Genomic DNA, 20,760 nt, shown 5'->3' on the forward strand with positions numbered 1-20,760 from the left:
AATCATTAGGATAAGTATTTGAGCCAGCTAGAATGTTCACAAAAACATTTAAAATCACATACTCCTTTGAAAAATCTGATGTGTATTAACCTCTCTAATTGAGGAAAAGACCCTTCGGACAAACACTCTCAAAGTCTTGCATATTATTTCAGGTGATTCTAGACTACCTAGTAGACTCTACTGAAAATCCATGAAGCAGAGTTAAAAATTATACATACCACACGCCAGCAGCAGGCACTACGTAACACATCGTTCTAAAAGAACACCTTAGTTCAGCGAGAGAGCAGAGCAAGGAGCCAGTTTCTCTCATGATGCCCTCAGTAAGCCTGCACACCTACAGACGCCTCGTTCTCCTTTTAGAAGCTTTGCTAAAGATGCAGAGTTTCCCACACACTCACCTTGTGGTATACGGGGAAAGGAGAAAGCACAAGAAATAAGCATTCATGAGCAAGATAGAAATAGGCATTACCTCTGTCCTCCTGCATGAGAGGGAAGAATAAAAAAAAAAAAAAAAAAGACAGCTGTGGCCTAGCCAGCAGTTTCCAATCTGTTCCACCCGACTAAGCCTTGCCAGATGTCCCTCCTCCCAAAATTATGAGTTTGACACCCAAAGACAAGGAAATAGAGCTTTCCAAGGCAGGAGTCTGCTTCCTGAATTAGTTTAGATTTCTTTTTTTTTTTTCCAGTGTTCCAGAGCACCAATAGGAAGGGGCTGTAACTATCTCCAAGAAAGTTCTTCCAAAACTAATATTTACAATCAACAGCCTGCAAGATGTCCAAACCTAAGCAGAAGGTAGTTCTCATCTCTACGGCCACCCATGAGGCACACTTACAAAAGGAATGGCTCAATCAAGCCAGAGACCAGCTTCTTCCATGCGTTCTGCCAATCCTTCTCTTGACCTCTACCCCGCTGCCTGCATTAGGGAGGATCTGCAGTCACTCCCTCTCATTCCATCCCAGTTCTCAGTCCAACAGTGATAAGGCTTTGGGAATCTCCTGATTCTACTCTAACTTTTCCTAGTATGTATTATGCTGTGCTTGAGTTTCCACCTGAGTTTACTGATGTTGTTTCTTTAGTGTTGATGCTTTTTCTGCATGAATTAATCCACTTGGAGCTGCCACTGGCCTTTCTGAATCCTCAAGCACTTCAATGACTCTTGAGTTAGCACTGACTCAAATGAAGTCTCTTTCATGGGTAACTCTGTTAAAAAGAAACTTAGGTAAGTGTTCTCTGTGAGGAGGAAAGAAAAATTCTTTGCTCAAATCAAATCCTGAACTATATTTTAGTTAAGTCTTACACACTCCTTTTCTTTGATTTCTGAACTAGGTAGGATGTCTCACCTGTGAAGATAAGCCCACTCGTCTGAGGCAGTAACTACTCGAGCAATATTTGACATAGAAAAGATTAAGAGTATTGTCTGAAAATTCTTACTCATCCTGACTTCTCTCTTTAATCTCTCTCTCTCTCTCTCTCTCTCTCTCTCTCTCTCTCTCTCTCTCTCCTCACTGCTTTCTAGGCTATTTGCAGCATGAATGTTAATTTCATCTAATCCCTACAAGACATATTTTGAGAAGATTTTCTTCTTCAGTGGGAAATGAGACCTTAGGTTCTACCTGTTCTGCTTCCTGAAGGTATCATTAATTACTGTTTTCTAACATCTGACATGATTGTGGGCTCTAACGAGAAGCATCTTCAACATGATTAGGCTAAAAAGGCAGGCAGACCGTGTATGCTAGCAGAGATCCGTAATTCCAGCACTCTGAGAGGCTGAGGCAGGAGGAGTGCAAGTTTGAGCCTACCCTGGGCAATTTAGTGACTTAGAGCAACTTTGTCTCAAAATAAAAAATGGGCTGGGACTGGAATTTAGTCCAAAGACCCCAGTTTCAATACTCAGTACCAAAAAAAGTGGCAACCTATGGAGCAGCGAGCAGCAGCAGCAGCAGCATTGCCTGCCTTACTGGCACAAACCTCTCGCCAGGTGTTTCCAGCTCCGGAGAACCACCACTCAGGAAGCATGGGCAGTTGGAGCAGATCTGCTTTTTGAACTGCTTCAAGGAACTTTTCAGGAAAGACCAGAACCCCAGGCCGATGGATAGCCACCCCTTACAGAGCTGCTGACAAATTTAAAACACTGTGGGGTGAGTCACCTCCGATTCAGTCAGAGACCTCTGGCAGTTTCCATGGCTTCTAGGTGACAAGCGAAAAGAAAGGATCCCATCTTACATATTCACAAACCAGTCAATTTGTGCCACGCTGTCTGGAGGCCCGAGTCCCACCCCTCAGGAGCCAAAGCTGGGAGGAGAGAAAATCCACGCTGTACTAGGAAACCCCCTCAGGTGCCCTGTTTGGGTTTCAATAATCCTCCACAGAAAGAGCACAGCCAATCCAGAAAGCTGTTTTTCAATAAACCATAGAGAAATGCCGAGAGGGAGGTGAAGGAGGAGGTGAGAGGAGAGGTACGCACTTTCCATTTCTGGTGACACTACAGCCCAGACCCCAAACTCAAAGTCACCTAATGCAGTGTTCACATAGCTCCACTCTTGCAGTTCCCACACACCAGAGAAGCAAGGAGGACCTTGCCCAATAGACTGGAGTGTGGGACTCTGAGAGGGTTAAATCTGAGGATAGATCTGATGAGAAAATGCCTCCAAAATAAAGGAATTGTTTAGTAAATCATTGTTGATGAATATGACTAAATATTATGCAATCAATAACTTCAGCATTGATCGAGTTAAAGCATAAAACCATAAAGCTAGATGGAAAAGAAGGCTGTAGGAGGCTATACAAACTCTAGGATCCCAAAAACAGTGTTACCCATTGTGGAAGAAAGAAATAAATAAGCAAAAGTAGAAACTTCCTGTATCAGTTTGCGATGTTCCCCATATCTCAGGAATGAGAGAAGAAAGGGAGATAGGCTCTTTCAAAAGCAAGCAAAGGAACAAAAAACCAAAGACCAACCTATAAAATGACATATCTTACCCTAATGTGAGAAACTAGAGTTGTAGACAGAGGACAAAAATTATAGGCAATTCTAGTCAATGCACACTGATCAAGGACAAGCACAGGAGCCACCTGCCCAAATGAAATCGCTTATGTCTAGATATTTAGGAACAAAAGAAAGTCAACTCTTGAGTACACGTGGTGCAGGAAGACTGGAGACGTTTTGCCACAGAACTGCTATCAGAAAGTACAGTGATTCAGACTCCTTACTGGTACTTCCGTAGACCTCGGTGTTTGCCTGATCAGAGGTCGGGTGTGCAGTTGGAAGGTGGGTGTGGAAGATGCTGTACCCTCCTGAAGTGCTCCTTTCACCAGGGTACCCACTGCTCACATCATCATCGATAATATTGGTAGAGTTGATGTCTTCTGGGTGTGTTCTGTATTCTCCTTTCTTGCTGTAGCGGGTGCCATCACGGTTGACTATATCTTGGGGAAAGAAAAGACATTTTCAGAACTTCCCAGATGATAGTTTTTGAGTATAGGGAAGTCTATGGATTGTCACACAAAATAGTGACCTTGAAGTTAAATTTGTTTTTATGAAGGAAAATATCTGTTTATCTAGTGGTAAGATACAGTGGCTGATGCAAGAAGAAAGAGGATTCTTTTCCAAACTCATGTTGTGGCTTATGTCTAGGTGTCCCTCCAAGGCCTATAAAGATGGGGCTTTACAAAGGTGGCTGGATCTAGGGTATAAACATGGGTTAAAGGTGTATTATTGGGATTGTGGGTGTGTAATACTAGGTTGGTCTACTAATTGGTTTTTCATAGTCCTGGACTTTGGTAATGGAAAGCTCCACCCTGGGTGTGGATGGCAACACACAGCAGATTTATAGCCTGGATTGGATAAAGGGGAAAAGGAGGCTTTGCTGTTGCTGCCTGCTGCTTACTACCTTCTGCCTGCCACACCATGAACTATTTCTCCTCTCCCATGATGCCTGCTTTGGAGCCAGCAACTATGGACTGAAATCTCTGTCAACTACAAACTGCAATCAACCTTTCCTTCATTAACTTGTGGGTGTTGGGTATTGTGTGTAGGCAATGAGAAAGCAACTAAGACACCGCTAAACCCTAGAAATGAGGAGGTAAAAGAAGAGATACTGGAGAGCACCCATGTGTGAGTTTCGGGCCCATGTAGTTCTAGCCCAGGTAACCTAGTGGCCCTCAGCTTGCTCATTTATAAAGCAAGGCTATTGCTTTCTGGATAAAGTTGTTATGGCCCTTATGTGATATATCGTAAGTAGTATTTAGCATAGAATTCAAAATAAATAGATGCTCAATAAATGATAATTACCCTACCTGGTCCCTTATACTTTCTGAAGTATAAGAAAAATTTGTTGCTATTAATTCTATCCATTTCCATAAAAGATTTGAAATAGCAGGCTAATAAACTCCACAAGGAAGATATACCAGCAAATCCATGAAGAAACATATTTTCTCTGTAAGGAAAAAATTTTGGCTGAGCAAACCCTTACTCCTGACTGGGAAGTAAGTGTAACTAAATATTGACAGAGTTTCTGTCATTCTCTAAAATTCAACCTTGAAATTGGCAAGCTCAGATGTATTTAAATATCAAAACCTTTGGCTTAAATGGGCAAATGACTAGAATGGACCAGAAGGGAAAAATATAGATGAATTTATTCATTGCTTGTTCCTGAAAGTACTTGCTGCCTTTAAATTGGGGCCATTCACTACATGGCTGTGTATAGCTGAGATAATTTTCTGCTGAATTACATCAGCAAAATCAAAGATTCTTTCTGCCCATTTACCAAGCTTGCTCAGCAAGTGCAAATTTTAAAAATCCAAAGTCTCAATGCCTTGATAATTTCTGCATGTGAAGATCTAAGACAGAAGCATTACTGGCTTAGTCCATTGTCTGTTGCTGTAATGAAATACTCGAGACCAGATAATCTATGAAGAATAGAAGGTTCCTGGGTTCACAGCTATGGGGCTAGGCAAGGAAATCTAAGAGCAAGGTGCTGTTACCTGGCAGGGTCTTCTTGCTATATCATACCATGAAGAACACATATGTGTTAAGACCTAGCAAGTATGCTAGCTCACGTCTCTCTCTTCTAATAAAACTACTAATGTGTCATAGGAGCTCTACCCTCTTGACTCCATCTAATCTTATTTAGAGCCTCAAGTCCCAACTCCAAATCCATAAACATATAACACAAACCTCAAGGGAACATAGTCAAACCATAGCATAAATCTGGCCTTTAAAAGAGATCTGTGAGAACCAAGGAAATTTGACATTAACTGAACATTTACTATGGGCAAGGCAGGCATTAGACATAGTATTTTTTTAAGTTTCTTAACTACTTGTATAGATTGTGCTTTTTTTTTTTTTCTTTTTGCAGAACTGGGGATTGAACTCAGACCCTTGTGTTTGCCAGGTTTGCCTTATTCTACTGAGCCATCTCCCCAGCCCCAGTTGTGTCATTTTGCATGACAGGAAACTGAAGTTCAGAAAAAGTCACGCCTCTAAAATCAGACAGGGGTGAGGAAATAAGATTGCAAATCGAACTCAACTGGAACGTAACGTTTCACACAGTAGCCAATAGAAAGGAAAGCCTCCCCTTTCTATTGCAAGAAAAGAGCAGACAATTCCTTGCAGTAGGAGGCTGGATTCATGTGGTCTGGGAAGATTCTCATCCCCTTACTACTCTTACCTCCATGCTAAGCCCCCTTGTTGGGATATGGTTCCAGGAGGCAGACATCAGACACCCTCAATTCTATGCTCCTACTCAGAGAAATAGCAAGCAAAGGCAAATATGATCAGGACTGCCCTGTTTGATAGTTTTGGTTCTCTAAACTACCATTTTCATATTTCTGCAGATAACCAAGATGATTGAAGGTGAATAAGGTAATGTTGAAACACAACAGAAAGTTTATGAAATTCATGGATATCTTTCAATATTTAGTGAAAGCAAACATAGAATTCTCATTTGGAGGCAGAATGCCCCTGTCCCTGGCATTTCTCAGTCCATCCATAAAGACAAGCACAGTGTAGGGTCACAGCATTCAGCAGCTACAAGCAAAAAATAGTATTTACTTTTTCTTACACTTGAATTGATCTTAAGGGGATGGGGAGATGGCTCAGTAGAATAAGCACTTGCCAGGCAAGCACAAGGGCCTGAGTTCAATCCCTGGTTCTGCCAAATAAATAAATAAATAAATAAATAAATATTAAGATTACCTGCAATCAGGACAAGTAATGTTGGTTTCTTATTTGTAGGGTTTTTTTGTTTGTTTGTTTGGTTTTGTTTATTAAGAAAACGTATGCATTTTAAGTAGAAGAAAAAAGGTCAGTTAAGAGAAAAAGTAGGTGGCAATGCCAGGTAGTACACAGCTATGCCCGAAATGTGGAAAAGCAGTTTGCAAAGGAACAGTGTATAGGGGTAGAGCAGGGGACAATTTTAAGCCAACGCAGGGAAATGACAAGGAACCCTGAATCACAGTCAACCTTCCCTAGCCTTAGGGAAATGACTAACATTTTAGTCAAATAAAAACGATACTGAACACATCTGATGCCTCTCCTAAGAATGGGAAAATTCAATCAAGATGAAAAGGGATACTTACTTATGGTGACCGGGCCTTCAAAGGAATTGGGCAGGTCTGTGACTGATGCACAATCTTCTTCATCAAGAGGAGCTATGGGACAAGTGGAAAAAAATGAAACTTCTAAAAATGTATGTTGTAAGCCTACCTCCATTTCAGTAAGTCAGTTAGTATAGAGTTTTATTATAACTTGTCACAAATCATTTTCTTTTCCTGAAATTTGCTAAGCCTGCTGGGAGTTTCACTGCTTTTCAGGACGTATTTTCCATTTTTTTGTTTAACTTTATAACTTCCTGGAAATCACAACATTAACAATTTCATTCATTCACGTATGTGTTTTATGTCTGAAGTTGTGGAAGGTGTTGGTTTAATTATTAATAGGTAGAGATGGGCCCTTCTGAATAGTTAAATCAAATTGATTTGAATTTTTGATTGCTATATCATCCATTATAAAACAATGAAATGTATGGTTTATCATGAAAAAGCATTTTTCACTCCAGATACCAACAGAAATGATAGAAAACCAGGGTAGACATTATCAGGACAAACAGTATGACACTGAAGATTAAAGTAACAAAAGCAAGTAGGTATTTGATTCAAATATTTTTAAAAAATAGTCCTTTTTCTGTATATCATTTTCTTCATACGATGACCTCTACAGGTGGCCATTTTGCACAGACCGCTTCTCAGCGTGTACCTGAGGTTGGCCCTTCCGCACAGGAATCTTCCTAAGACAACTGTCTTGGCGTATCTCACAGTGGGCCCCTTGGACTTGTTTTTCCTTTGTTTTCCATCTAACTTCTTCTCCCCAACCCTTTCTTCAGGACTGCCAGCTGAACCTTGTGCTGTCTGTTTACCTACAGATTATCTTGTAGCCCTCTGAGCAGTACTGTTTGGAGCCCTTGTAAAATAGACTGTAAAAGTCCCACCTGTGTGCCACACCTGAGGTTCTACCAACAGACTGCAGGGTAGTTTAACCTACCGCCCTCCATGCCCAAAGGCTCTCCCCACAAGCTCTAGCTATTCCATCCATGCCCAAAGGCCCATCCATGCTCATCCATTTGGGTATGGATGGACGCTAGGAATAGCTAGAGCTTGTGGTGAGCTCTAAAACATTCAGAGAGCTTTAAACTGGCTTTGCTGTTACTGAAGGTTGGATTTATGTTTCATTATGACTTTTACTGTGTGTGTGTGTATGTATGTGTGCGTATGTGCATGAGTGTGTGTTCAAACATGTTTTGATTTATTTGTCAAACTGATGTCTTCTTGAATTGCTTTTCTGGAAAAGAAAAAAAATGAAGGGATAGATGGATGTGTGCAGAGAGGAACAGAGAGACAGAGGCAGGCAGTCAATACTTGTGATTACAAGTATTCTAAATGTCTTGCCATAAACTGATGGATAACATTGGACAAAAACACAAGTTGGACAAAACAAGCATGAGTTGCTTACAAATACCAGGGAACATCTTTCCTACAGATAGTGGAGATTTGTCTTACTCTAGCATTTCTTTGGCCTCGTAGTGAAAGTACCTAGCAGTTTTACACAGTCAACTAGGGAAAAGTGGATTTAGGGAAAAGTCATTCTTGTTAAACCTGATTTAAAGGATTTCTCAGGAAGAGGCTCTTTATTAGGGGAAAGTCACCTCCTTGGTGAAGTCATTCCTCACTTCCTCACACCTGACACCATCACTCCTCATCTTGCTTTCATATCTTCTTTATGTTTAGCACTGTCTGCTGCTATCTGGCTCAATTCCCTTGGTGATTGTTCATGGTGTTTCTCCCAACTCCCACTTCCTGCTACCACCCCCAGTAGACATGTAAAAGCTCCACTGTATGAGTAGCAGCCTTGTCTTGGCCAGAACTTTAATGTGTGATGGGAATAGATAGATATTCAGTAAGTATTTATTGAATGAATGATATAGGAAAAAAGAGTCAATATAATTTCTCAAAGGTCAATTCTCCTATTAAGTATACTTAAAATACTTAAACTCAAGTAATACACAAATACAAATAAGTAAAAAAAAAAAAAAAAAAACAAAAAAAAACCATGCAGAAAAACCTTGAACAGAATGCTATAGTCACAACTAGAGGAAGTTGCTGGTATAGATGCTCCTTGATTCTTTTGAAGGGTTTATTCAACACATGTATGTCAGACTGTTTAGCAATAAAGGAGAAAAAGAATCACATTTCTGTCCCTGTTTCTGAGGAATTCACAAAGTTATAGAGAAAATAATTAATGGCCTATAGTTATTACATCTTTTACAATTTTTCTTCTTCAAAACTGTCTTGTTTGAAATAAGGGCATATAACCAACCTGTATCTGCCCCTGTGGTCTTGGGGATCACAAGGAATGGCTGGAGCTAAGAGTTGCACCTCATCTTAGCATACTGCATGTGTGCAGAAATTGGTTTTGAATTATAACTTCTTAGTGCCAGGGATGCGACACCCTCCCCAAAATTTTAAACAGCCACAGGTAGCAGTAGCATATTGAACATTTTCAAGAGGTAAGTTATAAGGGGATGGGGCATGTCAAAACTCTAAGACAGTTTTGTGACCAGTGACATCATGTGTTCATATGGTCTTTCTTTCATGCTCCATTTCACCTAAACTTTGATGAAGAACATCAGATCTGGCAAGGATGCTAAGATACACGGTGACCTAAATGTGCAATTAGTACATTCGCGCTCCCACTACAGATCTTAAGGCCTCATTAGACAGCTTTTTATTCTATTTAATGAGTACTTCATGGCTGGGAGATTTAGCCTGCAGAGGTATCCCAGAGCCCAGGCATTTGTTAGACAGATACTGAGGTTTCCTGGTGGGCTGCATTCTCAGAAACCCTGATGCTGCGGCACCAAGATGACCAAAAGAACGACTAGTTCTTCAGGCTCGCCACTGACCTCTGGGTATAGAGAAAAAGGAACCTTCTTCAAAGGGAAGCACTTCATGGGAACCCACAAACATTCTCAAGCAGTGGTCAAACAAAGGAGTGTGTAAACAAATGAATGTAGAGTTTGCTGTCCTAATTCTGCCTTCAGAAGGGAAAGAGGCATTAAAATGACCTTAAACTAATTTTCTATCTCCTCTCCCAGAAGTCCCCAGGCCTGTGCTGTGCCTTCATTACTGAGACATAAGGCAGTAAAATCAGCAAAACATTTTCAGGGGCTACCATATTTTTTAATTTATAAGACACAAAAATACCACTAAGATTTTAAGGGTGCAGAAGCTATTTACTAAAAGCCAGTTGGCCTTGGTCACTATAGCCAATTTAGGGGGGTTTCCTAAGATTGGGGCTTCATATTTTTGAAGTGCTCCAGCTAAATAAGCCATTAGGAAATATCACTTTTTATTTTGGTACAAGGAATCAAACTCAAGATCTTGTACTTGCTAGGCATGTACTGTGCCACTGAGCTAAATCATCAGCCTTAGTTGGCCACTAGGATCTGTCCAGCAGGATCCCTTGTATGAGACAGAATGTTGTCAAGATCTTTAACTTACTTAATCCCCCACACTTTCACTAAATCAAAACTGATTTAGCTTTGACCAATGTTACCCCTTCTCTAGTTTCTTTTCTTTTTTTTTTTAAATGTGTTTAGTACAGGGTCTATAGGGTCTCACTACACAGATTGGACTCGTAGTGATTCTCCTGTTTTCAGCCTTCCAAGTGCTGGGATTACAGGTGCACGCTACCATGCCCAATCTCAATCGCTGTCTCAGTGTGCCCTGGAGATGGGTACAGCATAGGGTTTGAACTCCAGTCCCTTAGCACTTGCCTAAGCAGGTGCTTTAGTCCACTGAGCTATCTGGCCAGCCTGACTCTAGTTTCTTTATTTGTGGCTCATTAGTTCAGTGAGTGTGAAGTCAAGAAATACAACCTCTAGTTCTTTCTTACTCTCTTAGTATTATTATTAGTATTATAAGTATTATTAGTACCTTTAATATTACATAGTATACTTAATACTAAGTATACTAAATGATATTATTTAGTATAATCAATATTATTAAGTAATAATACTTAATAGTATTATTTTCTTACTCCTTTATGATAGTATTATTAGCCAATAAATTTGTTCTTTGAACTTAAGGAAAACTTATAGAAGAGGCCTGTCAACATTGAGTCAATTTGGAAGAAACAAAAGCAAAAACTACTTCTAACCTTCTGTTTTAATGTAGCCATTTGAGTAAGAATTACACTTCTGGTGTCTTTTCTTTTTCTACAAAGAGCAAAGTTAATCAATGCTATTGTCTCCTGCCCTGAGGATGGACCCAGCCTCATGGGAAAAACTCAGGCTATGGACAAAAGCCTTAATAATTGCCTGCCTGGCAGGCTTTAGTTCCAGGCCATAAAACAGAATAAGCTTTTGCCTTTTTGAATTAAGGCCCTCAAAACATTAATTCAAAGTGACACCAACTTGTAAAACAGGCAAGACAATGTGGGAACAGAACTACATAATTTATTACATACTTTCCCTGGCCAGGATTCAGTAGAAGAAGCAAGAGGCAGTATCTAGAGACCCTGAGGGTGTGCCGGCTCATGCCAGATCCTTCAGTCCCTGACCCCATGTAGCAAGACAGAGCAAGCTGGACCCCATGCTGCTCTGTATCTCGCTCCAGCTTAACTGTATATGGTTGTGTTTATCATAACAGAATGGACACCTTGGGTATGAAACTTGTACTGTCTAAGGCCCATTAGATTTTCTTCCTTTTGATCAAATTCCATCTGTGACTTCTGTTCATACAAGGCAGAGAAAACATTCCACAATTTTCTTTGGCTTGTGTGTCCTCATCCGTTCAGTGAACTATCTATATTTGGTAGACATTACTGGCTTCCTAGACTCCATTTCTATTGTCCAGCCCTAATACTTTCTTTTTCTCTTGAACCATAGATTTCCCCCTCTGAATTCCCATCTTAATCTTACTGTTCATGCAAAAATCAGTGTGTGGTGAAACTGTAACACTAATGTAACTTCACAAGGTCCTTGATGTCCCTTTTTTAGCTTAAAAATCCACCTAGATTTTATATTCTATCACTGTACATAAATCTATATTTCTCATGTGGGTAATGTCTTAGGTTACTTTGCAACTAATTTAATACCCTTTGCCATCACTAAGGGAGATGAAAACTCCAGGAAGGTAGGTGTGAGGAGTTCACCTCAAGTCTTTGCCTTTCCTTTGCTGGGGGAAACTTGAAGGCTCAGAGTGACTTTTGATAGTTGGCATTCAGACATTGGACATTTATGGTGAAGACCTCAAAGGATCTTGAATTCTTTGATTTTTCTGGGCTTGAATTAGACTGGTAACATGAATTTTTGTGCTACTGATTAGAACAAAGTTTCATAGACAGAGAAGCAGGCTGGCCAGCAGTCCAGAATCGACCTCTTCTCTTAACTTTCTTAGTCTCTCATTGTCTCAACCACTGGTGAAGGATGTTCAGGAAGGGTTGGCCTTCCTGTCTGTCCTATATCTTCCTCACCTTCAACATAAAACAATACTTCCAGCTAAGTCATTTGCACCCCCAGACTCTCACCAGTTTCGAGTCCCTCCTTCAGACAAAACCCACAATGACTTCCCATCATACTGACAGTGGATTGCTCTACAGGATCTCGCTCTTGCTTTGCTCTCTGACTCCATTTCCTGACACTTTCCCCACTGAACACTAGATTTCAGCCACCCTAGCCTCCCTGGATCAGGAAAGATGCTCAGACATGCTGGCTTTGCACTGGTCACCCCTTCTGCCAATAGCTTCACTCCTCCATTATAGTCAGGGCTTCCCTAAATGCATATCTCCAGGGAGGGTTTTCTTTGGTGCCCTTCTCTGGAAAAAAATCCTAGCACTCTATATCTATGTATTTTGCTCTATTTCTTTGACTTCATATAAAGTGCTTAATATTTATTATTTTCCAATCATTTCCCCAAGTTGCACCTGTAAACCCATGGAGACAAGAATCTTATCTCTGCTATAGGCAGTCCGTGAGTCTTTGTCACATGAATGGAGGCTACCTGTTTCCCCACCTAGGCCACAAGTGAGCTGCTACTATGCAACTGCCACCAAAGACAACGTAAAGACAGTGCACCGAGAACCAACCTGACGCGTTGAAGCAGTACGTGTCATAGTGCGAGGTGTTGGACGTAAGGATGTACACTCCGGTGTTGTTGGCGGCACAGATGGAGTTGGGATGGATCCGAGGGATCACCACATGCCCTTCTATGAACCCGTACCTGCCAAGGAAAATGAGAGGTCAGCAACCTGCAAGGCTGCAGCAGGAATTTCCTAAGACCCCATCACGTGCCATCTAAAGCAAAGCAATGCTTCATTCCATTTATTCCCAGGAATAGTGGAGGTTTCAACAGTTAAGATATGTAAAATCGATCATAACAGACAGGAGGGTAAAAGAGATCAACGGAGCAGATAGAGACAGAGGGTTTTTATTAGAAGATTCATGTACAGTTCTTTGTTTTGTTAAAGAAAATCCATGAACAAAATAGTCTCAAATATAACTGGTGGTCAGCATCACTGAGTTGGCTGAAACAAGCTGAAGAAAGCCTGAGTTACAGTGGAGAGACCACAGTGTGCACCGTGTATTTTCCGGACAAGACTCAACATGGCCTACTTCCCTCAGATGGAAAGAGGTGGTTCTTCCTTTCAGCCCAGCCTCGGTTCCCATCCAGCGCTCTTCATTCCTAGTCTTACCTTTTCACTATGCATTCCATCATTGGAAACACAAAGCCTTGTTTGTGTGGGAAACACCACCACGTATGCTTCGTGAGCACCCCTGGCAAAACTCCCACCAGTAGAACTAAACTGACCATCATCAAGACGAGAGTATTTCCATTAAGGGAGTAGGTGGCAGTGGCTCATTTTGCTCTACTACATTCCAGAAGCAGCGAAGCTAGTAAAGCATTTAGGCCCCGCTCACTATGGGGATGGCCCTGGGAGCACATGACAGCTGGAGCTCCTTTCAGATGCAAAGCACAGAGCCCCGGCTGCTTCCAGAAGCACCCTGGCAGCCACATACACATGCCACATTATTTTTCCAGATAGAGCCTGATCAAGCAATGAAAAATGGGCTGAAAAACTACTATTTGCAAGGGAGAAAGTGATACCTTTTGGAGGACAGGAAGAAGGGAAGAGTGAAATCCAGCTGAGTTTTGACAATGCAGTACTGGCTAAAATGATCTGTATTTTAATCTCTCCTGTCAGAGGCAAAGGCTCAGAGTGCATTGTCCTATGAGATCCAGAGAAAGCTTGATTTTTAAGCACCTAGAACTCGCTCTCTCTATGTTGCAACAGTAGTTCGCATGACTCATTCCTGCCTGCATGGACAGACTGGTTCCCCAAAGTCCCCTTCACCCAATGGGGGGGGGGGTCAATTAAATGTTAATAAGTTTTCACCTATGAGGGTTGTTATAATCAGGGTGGGGCAGGTAAAAGAGTATTAGCTGCTGAGGTTTATCCTAGCCTGTGAGACTTCCATTTGGCCTGTGCAAGCATCTGATTCATAGCTACTTAAGTGAAAGTACGGAAATGAATTTTGCAATACTTAATGCCAGTTATAGGTGAAATGATAGATTTCTTTGGCACAGTTCTCCCTCTCTCTCTCTGTCTCTCTCTGTCTCCCCCCCCCCCACTGTTCCCCCTTCACATCATGTTGACAACTGCATATAACACTGGCACTCTAAAATCTAACACAGGCCCTTCGTAAGTCATAGCTGAATTTTTGTTGTGCCGTATGGCCTGTTGCCCGTGGAAACACATTGGCATGCGTGGGAGACCAGTTAGGTAGAGTGGAGGCCTAGCTAGCCTTCTCTGTGGCCACAAAAGAGAAAGGTTGTGTGCAGGGGTGATGGCTTGTTGCAGGCTCTAGGGAGAAGTCAGGACGGCTGAGATCGAGTTGTTTACCTGAGCGTGTACTGGTGGCTGTTGAAAGACAGATGAGTCTTGTGCTACTTAAATTGTTAGTGCCCGTATCTGAGTGAATAAAGGCAGGATGGGCCAGACGCTAGGGGCCCTCTGGCTGCTGTGCTCAACTAACTGTGTGTCTCTCTCTGTCTTTCATCCTTGCTCACCCCTGGGTCAGGTGACAAACTAGTAGACTGGCAGGGTGGGCCAGTCCTCCCCAGACATGAGGTGGGAATACTAAGATGTATGTTTGGGGGCCAGCCAGATAGCTCAGTGAACTAAAGCATCTGCTTAGGTAGAGTGCAGGGACCGGGGTTCAATCCTTGGCACCACAAGCCATACCGGCCCTGCCCCCAGGGAACATTGAGATGGCATTGAGACTGGGCATGGTGGTGCACACCTGTAATCCCAGCACTTGGGAGGCTAAAAACAGGAGGATCACTACGAGTCTGATCTATGTATTAAGACCCTGTAGACCCTGTCCTAAATACATAAAATTAAAAAAAAAAAGATGTATGTTTGGCTGTGGCATAAATAGGTTAATATTTGCAGGGAAAAGAAAAATATTCAGCAAATGCATGCAATGTATGCTGCTCCTTTTTGTCTTCAGTCCCTGGGGAGGGCTTGGTCTTTAACATCTCCTGGGCTCAGACTTAGGAGGACCCAATCTGGCTCTTCCCTGAGCAGTCTGTGAGTTGCAGGACCAGTTGCAGGAAATACCCTATACCTCATTACATTCTCCATAAAGTAGGGCAGTGATGCCCACCCCCTGGGCAGCTCAAGGACTGCCTGAGCCAAAGGGACAGCTGGGCTCCCACCATCCTGCTGTTCCCTGATGTCTCCTGGCAGGTAAGAGCCCCATGTTCTCAGAGTGTCTCGATCATACCCAGTTTGCCTTGCCTGTGTTTCACTACTGAAATCCAACTTGCTAAATCACCCGTCTTAGCCTGGTGGCCCCATCAGGACCAGATCAGCCCTAGGGAGAGAATAAATGAATTTGCTAACGGGTCCTCCTTCATAGCTGCCTGCACTTCAGGTTCAGGGGCTACCAGGGTGGTGTGTTCCTGGGTTCCTTTTACTTACTCCTGATCCATCTCTGAGCACACGCAGATAAAAGTTTCCACCCATCTGCCCCTCATTATGTAGCACTGCTCCAAAAGAATTTCTTCAATGATGAAAACTGTAATATATCATACAACACAGTAGCCACTGGCCATTTTTGGTTAATTGAGCTCTTAAAATATAGCTAGGGCCACCGAAGTCTTAATATTATTTAATTGTAATTAATTAAAGTGTATCAGTTGTCAAATGTGGCTGGTAATTATCATATTGCAATCATTTTATACTAAAGGTATCCTTCTCTTCTTAGGAGGAGTCCTGGCTGCCACTCCTGAGGCAAGTCGGTGCTTCTGTCATCAAGGACAGGGGACTGATGCGCTGAACTTACGCGCAATGGTTTCCCCAAGGAGGGCTGCGGTGGACCCAGAAGAGGGGGAGGGGCGGGAGGAGGGGATGGGGGTGACGGGGTGGGGACATGGGGTCAGGACTGCGCTACCTGAGCTGCAGGATGCGGTGGGCGCTTCAGAGCTTTGTGCGCATCATCCAGTCCCCTCCTACTGAAATCAAACCAAACCGCCAAACCTCTCTTCGCTTGTCACCACGTGGGCCACATGTCATGGAAATCCGAAAAATAAGATCTCATCCTGCTGTGATTATCCTGGAGCAAACCGATTTGAGAAGGGCTCTGCAGGGCCCGGAGGTACTTGGAAGGTGCCCTCTCAGAGATCTTAATTGTAATATATCTTAATAAATCTAAACACACTCATACTCGTTTACTTACTTCCTCAAGCCGGAGCAACACAGAGGAGAAAGAAAAGAGGGATGTTTAAAAGGCCTGCTTTGGGCCAAGCCTGCAAGGAGCAAGGCTCCAGCAGCCACCTACTTATTTTAAACACTGTTATTTGCTTTGCGTTTTCTTGTGGTTCGACAATGATATTGCGCACATCTTCAAAGGCGGGAGAATTGCAGTGGAAGCACATTAGGCAAGAGGATTCTAACCGATATGACCCTAATGGCTTCCTCCAGCCTCCCTCGCTCTGATTCACAGAGGTGTGTTTAGCAGGCTTTCAATTCCAGTTGTCATACTGGTTCACATTGATTTCACCAAATGAATAGGTGGGGCTGACTCTTCAGGCAAGGATCCCTGCGGCTGTCAGGGAGGGGCCTTCCGGTCCTATGCCCCGCCCCCCAGAACCTGGCCTGGGCTTTTCCCCAAGGGGCTGCTTGCCCGTCCTGTCCCTTACCTGCAGGTCTCAAACCCCTTGTTGAGAGCTCGCACCATCTGGGCCATGGTGGGCAGGGTGCTGTTGAACGCTTTGCAGAGGTCAGCTGCCTCCGTCCGGGAGATGCTGTAGCGTCCGTTTTTCTCCACGTGGAAAACGCCTGCATAGCGGCATGTGATGTTCAAATCTAGGGGATGAACCAGAAATGTTAATCTTCTGCACAAACAGTTTGCACACACACAAAAACAGATGAGCATTTGAGAAGTTCATTTTAGGGAAGACTCATTCTAAAGCCAACAAACTACTGACGGGGGCCTTCAACGTCCACTCTGGAATTTAAAACAATACTGCTTTAAGCTGATCTTAAAGATAAGATGTGCTAAACCACTGAGTGCTTTGCATTCTCTCCACTGCTTACCCAAGAAGCTTTCAAAAAGCATGCAATTCTGAGTGACACAAACTTATGGAAAAACCACAAAATTACCGTATCTTCCTCCAGGTTCTTTACTGAACACACATACATCAGAGAGAGAGAGAGAGAGAGAGAGAGAGAGAGAGAGAGAGAGAGAGAGAGAGAGGCTTATATAGCTTAATAAATAGTGCTAACATATCTCAAAGTCCTTTTTTCCATTTAATCTTGCATCATGAGCATTTTTCTATAGTCAAGTACTGTTGCTTCCTCTTATGCCCTCCCAGGCTTCTAACTGCACCCAGAACAAATTTGCTCATCATGGTCAAGCCCAGGGCAATCTGGCTGGGGTCGCCCCCTCTAGCCTCTAAGTGGCTCACTCTGCTCCACACAGAGCACAAAGCTTTCTGTCCATTCCCTCAGGCACCGCGAACTCCTTCCCCTCTGAGAAAACACATCTGCTGTCCCCTCCGTATGGAATGTTCCATGCTCAGTCACGTGGGTGGTTCACTTTTGTCTTCAGAATTTCACCTCTGCAGCCCCCCCTCCAAATCTTTCCCTGAGTACTCCTGTGCAGTTCCAGCCTCCCTCTCACCTCACCTGCCTCTTGTTTTCACAATTATATACTTATCAATGTGTGCATTTGTTAAGTGTGGGTCATGTCCTCTCTAGAAGGTCAGCTTTAGAAGGCATAGGCCTTTCACTGGTTTGCAAATATAGTGCTAATACCTACACTAGTGACTGACTGCAAATTGGTGCTGTATTGGTAGAATGAATGAATGAACGTCCCATTGAAATTCTCCCAAAACCCCACTTCTAATCGATAGTCCCAAGGCCTGCTATTTGCTCCCATGAGTGAATGGGACTGAAAATGAAGTACAACTGGTATCAACTGGGTAAATGATTATTTAAAGCAAAGAGTTTTGTGAGCTTTGTAGACATTAATCTGAAATCTATCGGAAGCTTGAAAACCACTCTTCTATTTAACCCTGTGTGTGACAATCGCAAAAGACTTCAAAGACCTTAACTGAAAACTTGTCGTTCCTTTAGGACTCTATTATCACCAGTGTTCATTTGAGTAAACTCCACCTGGGATAGTTAAGGGATCGCACTGCCTTAATGTGGCGGTGCCAGATTCCTTCTGAGCATTTCCTCGATCCTCTGTGACAGCCCTTCTCTGGGGAGACCTGCTCAAGTTGGTTCTGGATAGTAGCCCAGGTGCTAGGCATCATTCCATGTGAGTTGAGGCCAGGCCTAGAATCTAGACTAGATTTTCTCTTGATAAGCCCAAAAGGAGCTTAGGAAAATGCTGCTTATGTACCAACAGGAAAGTAGAGGCTCAGAGAAGCATGAAACCCAGGGAAGTTTTTTTTTTTTTCTTTTTTTTCTAGAGCTATAAGTGCCTCCTAAACCTCATTTCTTTGTTCGACAAGCCAGAGCTGACGTCAGAGAGTTGATCCCGCCTTGCTGCAGTATGCAGCACCTTTGAAGCCCTCTGTGTTTCATCTTTAGCAGAATGCCGAGGTTTGAAGTTTAGACATAACTGTACTATGTAAAGGTGAAAAAACTGAACTTCAGAAAAATAAATAACTTCTCAAAGTCAGTTACTAAATGACGGAGCTGGCCATCTCTATCATTCAACAGCAAAACACATGCTCTGAACCACTTTGCCATGTGCCTCGGGATCTATTCACATCCCTAGAGCACTTGCAGAGAAAAGAAAGACCCAGCTAAACTGTTCCATGAGGACGAAGATGGGGCCAGGCTACTGCAGTTGTCACCTTTCTTCTTCTAGTGCAGGAAGCAGACTCCCAACACTAGAAAACAGTGCCTTAAAAACACACAGGTAGAAGGACAACAAATAAAATTCTGTATTACCTCCCTTCATTCTGAACATGACACAACAAGAAATAAGAAGCAAAGCTTGAAAAGACACTGATCTTCGTTTTGTTCTGTTTGTGTCGTTAGCAAATGGGTCCTTAAAAACAATAATAAAAGCAACAGCAACAAAACCCAAGCATCAGAGCGAGGTGAAGTAGAGAGGATGTTTTTGTGCAGTGGATTCTTCAGCAAGTCTAACAGGTTCTCTGCAGTCACTCGGGCAACACCTGCTGGATGAGGCGATGAGAATCGAGAGGAAGGAAAGGCACAAGGCCCTTTAGAAATACTGTTTGTTTTTGCTGACCTTTTCAGCTGCAGGCTTGGCTGGCCACTCTCACAAAGGGAACCTGTCCCTCTGAGTGACAGCCTTTCCGGGGCCTCTCCTTGTCCAGCAAACAAAACAAAAATGAAGTGTCCCAGGGAGCTTGGTGGAGGATAGACTGCCAAGGGAGCCTTCAGCCAAATGCTGGGAGGAGCAAACTACCTATAGGCTCCAGACACAATGAGGGGCTGTCATCCACCAGACTGAAACGAAAGTCTGCGGTGTGGACCATTGAATGTCAGTTTCTTTCTTAGTAAATCAATCCTACCTTGCTACCTGGCAGACAAAACACGCAAATAAGAGAGAAACCAATTCAGGCTCAAACTTTGGAAAGATAGCCCTTGAGTTCCATGTACACAGCCAGCACAACCTCATAGATGGTGCATGCGTGCATTGTGTGAGTGTGTGGCCACCTGTGCACACAAGTGAGTGTGTGCGTGCATGAGTGTAGGCATGCCGGGAGGAGACAGATACTCAACCCTCAGCCTTCTTAGACTCTGCGAGATAAGCCAGGCTTCCTGTCACATAGCAAGTATCAGCGAAAGGATGCTCGATAAGTAAACTACTGGCAAAGTAAAACTCCCACAGCTTGCACACTTATCTTAATCTTATGAAGAGCTCTAACTCCTTATCTTCAAGCCAATTGGCCACTTAGGAATTGCAAAGACAGTGCCAAGCAATTCCCTTCAGGTCTACTTCTGTGAATGTTCAGATTCTTTTCCTTCTGCATTCTTTTTGACTTAAAAGGGACCGAGACCGCAGGGCTACATGCTTTAAGCCACACCAATTTACTATCACTCCAACAGTCTTCTCTAATACCTATGCAAAGTCAAATTATTATGTTGGAGGGTATTAATAATACCAACAGCAGTAATAGCAGTGAAAACAGTATGCACTTCCTATATATTCTAGTCATTCTTATAAGCATTTTACACGTATTAACTCATTTTATCCTTAACACAATCCTACAGGATGGGTACTACTTTTTCTCCCTCCAGATACAGAGTCTAAGGAACAGCAACATGCCAAGTTCACAGAGGGCATAATGGTAAAGTGCGCCTCGGGCTTAACAACTAGTTGCTACTCCTATCCCTGAGGCAGGTGATCTTTCTGGCCTCTCTACCTCAGTAATGTAAAGCTGGTACTACTCAAGAGGTTTAAATAGCATGGACGTCAGGGCATGGTAATTGTAGCCCTGGCCACAGAGCACCTCTGTGCAGCACAGCGGTATCCATGGCAAATCCCCGTAGGGAGAGTGGCCTCCCCAGACAACTGGGTGTCTCCTGAGAAACAGGGACTGTGGCTGTTTGGGAGCTATTCTGACTCAAGAAGCTTATATTAAATGGCCAATTGCATCTCTCAAACAAGATTTCCAAATGGAAACATATTTTAAAAATTTTCTTTTGA

The 20,760-nt window shown here is 42.9% G+C and overlaps 1 protein-coding gene across 14 annotated transcripts in view; it reads right to left on the reverse strand.

Moving 5' to 3' along the window:
• Positions 1 to 20,760, reverse strand: part of Cd44 (CD44 molecule (Indian blood group)) — an 89,378-nt gene that overhangs the window by 37,526 nt on the left and 31,092 nt on the right. For 13 of the 14 annotated variants that reach the window (XM_023710540.1, XM_023710541.1, XM_023710539.1 and 10 more), the window contains exons 2-5: positions 16,763 to 16,928; positions 12,645 to 12,778; positions 6,581 to 6,652; positions 3,212 to 3,427 (exon numbers count right to left, since the gene is read on the reverse strand). In XM_023710540.1, the coding sequence (XP_023566308.1) occupies positions 3,212 to 3,427; positions 6,581 to 6,652; positions 12,645 to 12,778; positions 16,763 to 16,928 (588 nt within the window). Of the gene's footprint in view, positions 1 to 3,198; positions 3,428 to 6,580; positions 6,653 to 12,644; positions 12,779 to 16,762; positions 16,929 to 20,760 lie in introns of all 14 variants that reach the window. The other variant, XM_023710552.1, reaches the window with a different exon arrangement.

This window comes from Octodon degus, unplaced genomic scaffold (genome assembly GCF_000260255.1).
Source record: "Octodon degus isolate 3935 unplaced genomic scaffold, OctDeg1.0 scaffold00018, whole genome shotgun sequence".
Classification (NCBI taxonomy): domain Eukaryota; kingdom Metazoa; phylum Chordata; class Mammalia; order Rodentia; family Octodontidae; genus Octodon; species Octodon degus.